The sequence below is a fragment of the Elephantulus edwardii genome, unplaced genomic scaffold (assembly GCF_000299155.1).
Source record: "Elephantulus edwardii isolate Elephantulus edwardi_28Jun2011 unplaced genomic scaffold, EleEdw1.0 scaffold00004, whole genome shotgun sequence".
Taxonomy (NCBI): Eukaryota; Metazoa; Chordata; class Mammalia; order Macroscelidea; family Macroscelididae; genus Elephantulus; species Elephantulus edwardii.
The window spans coordinates 38,374,514-38,385,549 of NW_006399754.1; the positions used below are offsets into that span (position 1 = coordinate 38,374,514).

At 48.4% G+C, this 11,036-nt stretch overlaps 1 protein-coding gene across 1 annotated transcript in view; it reads left to right on the top strand.

Annotated features, from left to right (window-relative positions):
* NBEA (neurobeachin) overlaps positions 1 to 11,036 on the top strand; it is a 924,058-nt gene that overhangs the window by 591,231 nt on the left and 321,791 nt on the right. The window contains exon 43 of the mRNA XM_006879639.1: positions 10,686 to 10,829. Within this exon, the coding sequence (XP_006879701.1) occupies positions 10,686 to 10,829 (144 nt within the window). The remainder of the gene's footprint in view (positions 1 to 10,685; positions 10,830 to 11,036) is intronic.

The following is an 11,036-nucleotide window of genomic DNA, read 5'->3' on the forward strand; positions in this document are numbered from 1 at the left end:
AGTCAAGGATTCTGAAGCTTCGTCTGACATATTTTGGGCATGTTGCAAGGACGGACTGGTCCTTGGAGAGGGACATCATGTTTGGCAGAGTGGAGCGGCGGCGAAGGAGTGGAAGACCTTTGATGAGATGGATCGATTCTGTGACTGGAGCAGTGGAAATAAGTGCGTTTGAGATGGCTAGGTTGGCACAGGATAGAACAGTGTTTCGAGCTCTTGTACGTAGGGTTGCTATGAGTCGCAAGCGACTCAATGGCACATAACAACAACCACCACCTATGGTCAACTGATTTTTGACAAGGAGATGAAATTAGTTAAGTGGGGAAATAACAGCCTTTTTTAAACAAACGGTGGTGGCAAAATTGGAAAACTATCTGTAGAAAATTCCAAGCAAGATCCACACCTCACTCCACACACAAAAACCAACTCTAGGTGGATCATGGACATAGGACTAAAACTAAGGACTATAAACGTCATTAAAGAAAAGCTTGGAAGAACTCTAGACGTCCTGATCCACAACATGCAAAGTCATCCAAGCATCCTAAACAATGTACAGCCAGGAAAGGATAAAATAGATGAATGGGACCTTCTAAGAATCAAATCCCTGTGTACATCCAAAAACTTCTCCAACAGGGTGAAAAAGGGAAGCCACAGATTGGGAAAAAGTATTTGGTAATGACATGTCAGATAAGGGACTTATATCTAGAATTTATAAAATACTCGATCACCACAACAAGATAAAGGTAAACAATCCAATTGAAAAATGGGCACAGGATATGAACAGACACTTCACCAAAGAAGACATCCCTATGGCCAACAAGCCCATGAAGAAATGTTCAAAATCCCTAGCTCTAAGAGAGATGCAAATCAAAACAGCTATGAGATATCATCTCACCCCAGTAAGAATAGCAAAACTTAATAGAAGAGCAAACATCAAATGATGGCGAGGTTTCAGGCAAACAGGACCCTAATTCACTGCTGGTGGGAGTGTAAAGTGGTGCAACCACTATGGAAGGCGGTATGCCGCTTTCTCAAAAAGTTGCAAATAGAAATACCATTTGGCCCAGCAATTCCACTACTGGGAATATACCCTAAAGAGACCATACCTGCCAACCAAGCAGATATATGTACACCCATGTTTATCACAGCTTTATTCACAATAGCAAGGAGTTGAAAACAACCCAAGTGCATATCAACAAACGAATGGATAGAGAAGCTTTGGTATATTCACACAGTGGAATACTACACTGCATTGAAAAAAAGGAACTTATGAAATATTACACAAAACAGGTGACCATGGAGGACATTATGCTAAGTGAAATATCTGTCACAAAAGGACAAATATTACACAGTGCCACTGTTGTAAAACAGGACTGACATGGGATTGAGGGGAGACTGAGAAAGAGGGGATAAATTATGTATACTGCATTGAAACAGATGAGGGAGAGAACTGTTCAAAAGCGATATATGATTAGGTATTATTGTCATGACAGGAGTCCAGAATGAAGGCTGCATAGTGGAGTGGACTTGGGGGAGGGATTGTATAGCAATGAAAGAATTTTCCTTTTACTTTTCAAAGAAAAGAGTGAACTGGGTGGGAGAGGGAGTGGGCAGAGAGAAAAGTGCAACAATGAATGAATGGAAATTAAAAAATATATACATTCACATTTGTATGTTATCACTAAAAAAAAGGCACTAGCGGGTTCTCAAACCGTCTCGCTTGGCTACAGCCTCATGTACCCTGAGATAAGAAGAGCTACAGTAATCCCCAGCCACCACTGATAACCATCAAAGAGGGGGTGGGGAGATGTGGAATAGAACTCTGGTTCTTACAAAGTCCATATTTACTGAATCAGTTGAGATTAGAGGACTCCCCAAGACCTTGAAATACTCCATAAACTGAACCAGAGCTGCCCTCTGAGGCCATTGTTTATTGAAAGAACAGATCGCCACATAAAGTGAAGACTGTTCGCAATGAACGTTGAGCCCTCAGGAGCAAGAATAGTGGAAATGAGGCCTCCAGAAAGGCATTCTGTGTGGGTGCACATTGGGAGGGTCCCCACGTCACTGCATGGTGTGTGCGGGGAGTGTCCAGTAGGTACAGTGGTCCTGGCAAGTGCACCAACAGTACAGTAAAATAGTAACAAGAAAATGTGCCCCATTCAAAGCTGTCGTGATCCCAGAAAAGGAAGCCTCGTCTCACATACGCATGGCTGTTGTGACCTTGTGGACCTATTTCCTGCTCATCTCCTCCAATTGTATTTAAACGCAGAACCCAGAGTGGCTGAAGGACGCATCGCCTGAGATCTCTCCATTATTGACAAGCTTGTTCTCATTTCCCAAACTAACATGTCCCACATGGTATTTCATAGGCTGAAAATTTCTTGTCGTATATTTTCCTAAAATAGGGTTTATCACATTTTCTTTCAAAAGCCTAGAATGCCGTTTTCTCCATCCAGTCAGTGAAGTAGATTATTAAGTTAACACTTCACACTTCCCTCACAGTGGGTCACATTCCTCACACCTTTTTAATTGCATTTCTCTGAATCTCTTCTTTGTTGCCCTGCTTTAAGAAATCTTGCTTACATGGGAATATTTTGGATGAGGAATAAATTAAACTTCTCGTTTTTTGCTGTCAGAATCAAATTGTAAAAATGCATTACACGTCTTTAAAACTCAGTGTACTCTATTAGCAGGGCTGTGAATGTAAACAGTGCATCCCATCCCCTCCCCAGCTCCGATAACCTTCTCTGTGCTTTGCTGTTGACACTTCACATAATCAGAGTATATTGTCCGCCCGCCGGAGCTGGAGAAGCATGAAATGGAAACCCGTTCCTATTGATCCAGCTCTCCTCAGGAGTGTGCTGGCGTCCTTTCCCCGCAGGAGCTGGGGCGCTGCTTTATGCCCCAGCTGATGTTCACTGCTCATTTGCACAAGAATTTAGCAGTGGGAGTAATTGATCTGCAGTTCTCTTCCTGGGTGCCAGCGAGGCCTGCCTGCTCAGGGACCATGGCAGCAGCCCTGGAACCAGCTTTTCAGAGAACAGCCTACCCAAGATTATCGGTTAAGCTTGTTTACAACAAGACTGTGAGAGTTCCTCCTGGTAAAGGCACCAGCCACGCTGACTCGGCACGTGCTCAAGAACTGGCCGTAACCAGTTATTCGGGTGAAGATGCACATTTCTCAGTCAAGCTCATTATCAATTTGAAACTCATGGTTTGGGTTTTAAATTTCTTAGAAGTACAGATAAGATCGATTTGTGTAATTTAATATCGTAATCTCAGTCAACAAAAATGAATTAAAATGGAGAACCATGTTTAGATTCACTTCACTCAGACTTAAGTCTGTGCCGCTGAGAAGCATAGAATCTGAACGGCCCAGATTTGTTTCTTTTTCTATGGAATTTTCTCAATTAAGATCCAGATTTGTACTAAACCAAATACTCGTTTCCTGGGGGGAAGTCTACTTCATTTAGGGAAACAACTTGATTTTATAGAAGGCATCTCTTTTAACAAAGGTGCCCCTGACTTCATAGTACTAGGGCTTGTTCTGGAGTGCAGAGTGTAAAGGGGGGAAGAGTTCTTGCAGTTTCTGCTTCGTCTTCCTCGTATTTTCATTGAGCATCACTAACAGATTGTACCTGTGTCACTTCCTCACTCATGGCTTCTTGAGCAGACAAAGCCTAGTCTACACAATGATTTTTTCTTTTGTTCTGAGAGGTCAGTAGAAAAGTGGTCTGTCTGTCTTATCCTGACTTTTTATGTCTGTGAAGGGAGGAACTTCTCTGTCTTCTAATACCAAACACTTAATTCTGAATTTAAATTATTCACAGGGAAGCTGTGACTCCCTAGCCAGCGCAGCACCACCAACATCACGTCATTCTGAGAGATGCTAAGTGTGTCATTGTAATAGGAAGCATTCTTTCAGTTGGTTTTCAGCTGTTCAAGACCGTAAGTAATAGATAGAGCTCTACATCGTATTGCTTAAAACCATGGCGCCACATCTAATGTGATTAGTTAAGAGGTGTATTTATCTTAAAATCCTTTCTCTTGAGTGGAAGGTTTGGAAAGCATCATGTAGAATTGCCAGAAGCCCTGTCTGTAAAGGATTTTGCCATTCTGACTTCCCCTTTAATGGGGATGGGACTATTTAAGCATTTTCTTAAGTCTTCATGTGTGATTAATACTTATGAAAGAAAATATTTTGTGTTGCAAATGAATTCCAGGATTTTGTCTCCCTTATATAGAGTTAGATTTTGTAAAAATGCCTTTTATAGACTAAAAGTATTATAACATGAAATGTGTTTAAAAGAATTTCTCCTTCAGAGAAAGACTCCAACTTGTGAAAGTGATTTCTGAATGGACAAGAGCATTGGAACCTGACCTCACAACTGGGCAGAACAATGAGGCAGGCCTTCCAGTGTCCCCCAAAGGCACAGTCCCCTCTGCCCGGCGCTCAAAAGCCTGCAGAGAAAGTAGAATTCTAGTTTTCCTCCTTCAAATATCCACTGTACTCAGTATGTGTATGTTTAAGAAATCTGCATACAAACTCAAAAAGCATGGTACATGCACCAGTGCTTCCGTAGTGTTACTAGTAACTTCAGATGAATAACATGGTTCTTGGGGAAAACACTTTCTCCATTTGGACTGTTAAATGGCCTTCAGGTGCCCTTCACAGGCGTGCAGTGGCCTGTACGTGGTGCCAGCCACTCGTCTTCAGGGAGCATCTGATGGCCCAGTGGGGAGGCTGGAAGCTGGGTCCACCTCATCATGAGAATTAACTGGGAAAGGTCTCCGGAAGATGGAGTGTACAAGGTGACAAGTACCCGACAGGGAGGCCAGGCCAGCAGAAGAGGAAGACTCTCCATGAGATGCAGTACACAGAGGCCTCAGTGGGCTGGGCACGATCAAGTGCGTGAGCCTAGTGCTGGACCACCGTTATCCACAGGGTCACTGTGTCAGTTCAGTGGCACCCAACCGCACAGGGGGAGGAAGCCGGCTTGTGTAGCACACCCGATTCTGACTGCCCATCCTGCTGGTCTCTTGTTGCCGCCTGGGGGTGTTGAGCCCCAGTCAGCAGGTAGAGAGACCTTGGAACAGAGGGGCACAGCCCTAGGGCTTTGCCGGGGTCTTCCCAGGAGCAGGCCAGCAGGCCCCTCTTTCCCCAGTGGACCCCCAGCAGATCGTAAGCCCCAGACCTTCAAACTTGTTCTGAGTGCTGACCATGCTCCTCCAAGCAAGCCGCTTCCCCTCCTCACCTCGCTCAGCCATGACCTGGGAGGGCTTCGCTGGAAAGGGCTGACTCTGCTGTCACGGACTGGGAAACTGAAGAGGTTCCTTTAGGGGGGTTTCCCTTTTAATGTTTTTCTAATGGATGTTGCTACGAACAGAAAACTGTTACCATTCCTCTTCCTCACTTATGAGAACCTCAACTCAGAAAACTCAAACTCAGTTCCTCGTGGGCCACTAGCCTGTTTTCAGAGGCTCGAAATCACAGAAAGGGCGTGACCTGCCCCCTCCCTCAGAGCTGCTGGTGGATTGGAGTAAGCAGAGCCCCCCGCCCACCATCAGCGCCCCACGGAACTTTCCTCTGCCCACCACCCCTGTGCCACCAGCGCCCCACAGAACTTCCATCGTGCACATGGAAAGCACGTGTTTAAACTAGGCTGTGCTATCATAACTTCTTCCACAAGTATTTCTGTATACATTCGGTTTGCTACCAACAAAACGACGTGCAGAGACAAAGCATTGTGCACGTTTCCCGCCGCCCTCAGCAGCCGTGAGGGGCAGAGGAAAGCTGCCCGAAGCCTGTGGGGGGATGGGGGGGAGCCCTGTTTACAGGACTGACCGTGGGTTCCAGCTGCTTACCCTTCTGTTAGCCAGTGCTTAACCACTGCGCCACTGGGACTCCACATAGAGGCTAGGAAGAGAATCGGAATTGAAGACTCGCTGGAGAACAGGAAGAATGTAGTGTGGCTTGTAGAGTGGACGTGATAACGTACAGAGGAGCCAGTCAAGTAGGCTCAGACATGGAGGACACAGTCCGTAAGATGCTTCTCACCCACCAAGAAGAAACTGATTCCAGAGTGAAGATCCGAAACCAAGGAGCTTGTGTTGGCCGCCGCGTTCAACTCTGCCCACTACAGGTTCCAAGAGTCCAGGCAGGGAAGTGGTGAGGGCCTCACAGGGCCCAAGACATGAGTGGAGGAGACCTGGTGCTCAAATGGCCTTGGTTCCTTAGAAAGGTGAGCTAGGGCAGTGTAGACGGGGCAGGTGGTAGCCACACGCAGCCTGGGGCTATTGAAGGAACTTTGTTTCTTTTCAAGGAATATAAAAAAACAAAAGTTCCAACTGTCCAGTGGGTTCCAGCTCACAGGAACCCTGCAGGAGAGAAGAGAGCTGCCCTAGAGAATCCCTAGGCTCTCCGCTTTCCTCTTAAGAGAAGCTAGTAGAATTGAACCATAAACTTCACTGCACTACCTTGGCTCCGGTTCACATAGCAAGGTACCCTTTACGAGATAACCTTTTCACAAACCGAGCTTCAAGTGTCTGTGTCTGTGTGTGTGCTGCTGCCCATGCTGTCAATTCAGAACAGACTCTTCCAGGGGCTTTCAGAGGCTGCAGATCACATGGGGGCAGACCACCCAGCAGCTTGTGGATTTGAACTGTGAAGCGTGGCGTTAGGATTGGTGGAAGATCTATCAACAGTCTGCGTTATGCAGATGGCACAACCCTGCTCGCTGAAACTGAGGAGGACCTCATGCACTTACTGCAGAGGGTCAAGGACTGCAGCCTTCAGTATGGACTGAGGCTCAGTGTCAAGAAGACAAAGATTCTCACCACTGGAACAATCGGTAGCATCAAGATGGATGGCGAAGAGATTGAGATTGTTCGCAGCTTCAGTTTGCTCGGCTCCACGGTCAACACTCTTGGCACCAGTAGCCAGGAAATCAAAAAACATATTGCGATGGGAAAGTCTGCTGCCTCTTTAAAGTACTCAAGAGCAACGGTGTCTCTCTGGAGACTAAGGTGTGCCTGATACAGGCCATGGTCTTTGCAATCACTTGTTATGCATCAGAGAGTTGGACAATGACTAGGGAGGATAGAAGGAGAATTGACGCCTTTGAGCTGTGGTGCTGGAGAAGAGTATTGAATGTACCTGGACTGCCAAGAAAACAAACAGATTCATCTTAGAGAGGGTTAAACCAGGCTGCTCCTTGGAGGCAAGGATTCTGGGGCTTCGTCTGACATACTTTGAACATGTTGTAAGGAGAGACAGGTCTTTGGAGAGGAACATCATGCTGGGTAGAGTAGAGGGACAGCGCAGGAGGGGAAGACCCTCTATGAGGTGGATTGATTCAGTGACTGGGGTAATCGGGATGGGTGTGTCAGAGGCAATGCGATTGGCACAGGATAGAACAGGGTTTAGGGCTGTTGTACATAGGGTCGCTATGAGTCGCAAACGACTCAACGGCACATAACAACAACAACCACCACCACCTTTGGGTTGTCAGCACAGCTCCTTACCCTACAAAGTTAATGTGCATAGAATGCTTGCATATATTTGTTATTTGTTGCAGAGTGTGGGCATTAGTGGCAGCTTTTTAAAATAGTTCTGAAATTTAAAAATTTCACGGCATTTTTAGGTTTTCTCCAAAAACATACACATGCTTCCTGTCCAGTTTGACACCAGAGCGGCTTTTCCAGGCAGGAGCCAGGCTGTTGTTTTGCGGCCTCTGCTTGTTAATTTCTTGATGAATGGCTGGAGCGGCCCAGTGCACCCCGTGCAGTGCATCTCCTGAAGACAGATGATCACAAGTAAATTCTCTTCCCAATCAGATTCTGATTTGTTGGGTGTTAAACCAATTCTTTCTAAGGACAGTGTTTACAAGCCTTGTAATGAGATGGCCCTAGGAGACCTTCCCTCTTTTTGCCTGTAATTTTGATAAATGAAACTCTAATTCATAAAGGATATTGTGATTGAAAAGCACCTTTGGATCTCATAGACTTTAATTTAGATAAATCTTTGGTGCCACTGCCGGGCAGGGGAAGGCCCTCTGCCTGCTGATGGGAGTCGCTCTTCCTTCCACAGACATGATTGTTTTACTGCCTTAAAACTCAGGGATCAAACTGAAGTCCTGATCCACACTTCACACTTCCCCTGTACAATTTCCTTATTGGGAGGTTTTTATTTTGTTATCACAGACTAATGTAAATTCCATGCCCCACCCCCATCTTCTCATCTTTCCCCTCCTTTCCCACAGATCACTGGGGTGTGTACAAGGAAGGCTGGCCTCTGCAGGCTGGGGGTGGGGGTACGCAGGCTTATGGACCCTCGGATGTAAGAACCCTGCCCTCTCTCATTTAAGATACGAGGTTCTCACATGTGCCTCCCCACTGAAGGCAGGGTGCCCTGACACTTCCATTGAAAAGAGTCGGGTGTGACCTTTGAGGGCAGATGCTGGTGACACACAGGCCAAACATTCAACTGATTGGTGCTTCAGCCCCACCGTACAGCTCCTGAAATCTGCCCCTGAAAGATTACAGCCTACAAAACCCATAAGGTCCATGCTTTGTTGTCACTTGGGGTCCCTGTGAGGGGACCTGACGCCGTGGCGCCCCGCAGCCTAGGTGTGTGTGTGCTGAACGGGCCGCTCACCTGAGCCCCACCTGTTTTAGGCTCCAGTCACAGCAGAGGAGTGGGGGTCTCCCGTCCCGTTTAAAACCCCCTGGAGGGTTAGCGATGGCTCAGTTGAGTCGTGGTGTTTCTTCTCCACAAGCCCTCAGGCTGCGTGCATCTACACACCCACATGGTCCTTACGAGGAATGTCATGCTTGGGAGGGTGGAGGGACGGCACCGGAGAGGAAGACTTTCTATGAGGTGGATTGATTCAGTGACTGGGGTAATCAGGATGGGTGTGTCAGAGACAGTGCGATTGGCACAGGACAGAGCAGAGTTTAGGGCTGTTGTACATAGGGTCACTATGAGTCGCAAGTGACTCGACGGCACATAACAACAACACTGGAAAAATCCAAGAGCAAGTCAATTCTGCTGCAGTTTCTAACCTTGACCCTAACTGACAGGTTTCTGCCAGGCAAAATTTAGTGATATTTATTCTTTTTCTGACTGACATCGTGTGTTTTGATTTGGGCTTTGTGTTGTGCTATGTGGTCTAAGGAAAAGACTGTTTTAGAAAACCAGTGTTTTTCCATTATTTGCCAGGAAAATGCCCGTGAGGGTGGTCTTTGCTCCTGCATCATTATCAGTTGTTCCTCTGTGCTGTTGCACACGCTGCCATGTCTCCTCTCAGCATCCCCTCACCCGCTCTCAGTGTGACGTGACTGGGCAGTCCACGGTGCCTACGCGGCGTGCCAGACATGGCAGTGGATGGTAGATGGAGATGTTTTCCTCGTCAGGTTCTGCCCCGCTTAGCTAACCAGGCTTGCTGTTGGCAAGTAAGCTGGGCCTGTGCCCCCCTGGCAGGCCTGTGCCCCCCCCATGGGCCTGTGGACCCTCCAGTGGGCCCGTAACCCCCCGTGGGCCCATGCCCCCCATGGGCCTATGCCCTCTCATGGGCCTGTGCCCCCCCAGCGGACCCGTGCCCCCCACAGGCCTGTGTCTCCACCCCCAGCAGGCCTCAGCAGTTGCACACCTTCAGGGAGGAAGCCCATCTTTTTGCACCGAAGCTTCTAGTGACCTTTTGCTCAGCCTCCAGGCCGTGAATGCAGGGCATCACTGTGCCCGTGACTGGCTCATGATGGAAGGATGGGGAGCACACTCCCTCTTACGTCACGAGAGCCCCGACGGCATTTCCTGACAGCGGCCGTGCGAGCTGGTTGCTCAGACTCAAGCCAGAATGTCACCAGGACACTTACCAGATGGCAGGAGTGTGTGGCAAATAGATTTTCCATAATCTTAAAAAATAACGACATTTTGAAACAATCTGATTGCTTGAGTAGCTGTTGTTGGGTACCATCAAGTTGGGCCAACCCCCCGCTGACCCTCTGGTGGGTTTTCAGACGCAGAGTCACCTGGAGGAGGTTGCCCAGCTTTTCCCACAGAGCACCTGGTGGACTCGAACCGCGTGCAGCCTCTTCCCAGGAGGCCACCAGAGCTCCCTTTATATAGTAACTACTTCACACAGAAAATACAGTCGGTCAAATGGTCTCATTTTGTGGGTTAGAAAAGTGCATGTGGGTTGGGGCCCAGGCCTGAGTGGAGTGTCTCTGCTACTCCAGCACTTTGAGCAGTTGGCCTGATTGCTGCATCGGTGGTCAGCCAGCTGCTAGGCGGAGGACCAGAGGTGCCCCCTCCAGAGAAGACTGCCCTCCAGGTAGACCTGGGTTCTCCAGGCAGCATGTGGCAGGGGGAGCACTGGCCTGGCTGCTCGGAGCTCAGCTCTGTGGGGCGAGGCTGCCTGCAGCCCTAGGCCACTCGCTCGTTAGGCCACGGCCACCTCCGCGGAGGCGCACTCCTCAGTGTAATAACAGCTGTCGCCACCACCCCGGCCTCTCAGACTTGTTCCAAAGACCCTAAAGATGAATGATATCGTTAGAAGCCAAAGCTGAGTGAGGCAGAAACATTCTGGAAAGTGGTTAAACCAGCATCTAAGATGAGGCTCATCTAAGAAGAAACAGAACACAGGCCCATGTCTGGTATGAATGACCAGCTGTCCCTTTGTCACCAGGCACGGAAGAAGATTTGCTCAAGTCCAAGAAGACCTTCCGGAGCCAAGCCATCGTCAACCCAAACACGGAGACGGAGTTGATGCTCGAAGGTGACGATGACGCGGTCAGCCTGCTGCAGGAGAAGGAGCTGGACAACCTGGCAGGTGAGGCTGCGTGTGCCCGCAGTGCGTGTGGACAGCGCTCCTGGGCGATGGGGGTGTTCCTGTGGTGTCAGAGGTCTGTGCGGGTGGTGGGTGTGTCCCCATGGGTGGTCCATGTGGGTGGTGGGTGTGTCCCCGTGGGTGGTCCGTGTGGGTGGTGGGTGTGTCCCCGTGGGTGGTCCGTGTGGGTGGTGGGTGTGTCCCCGTGGG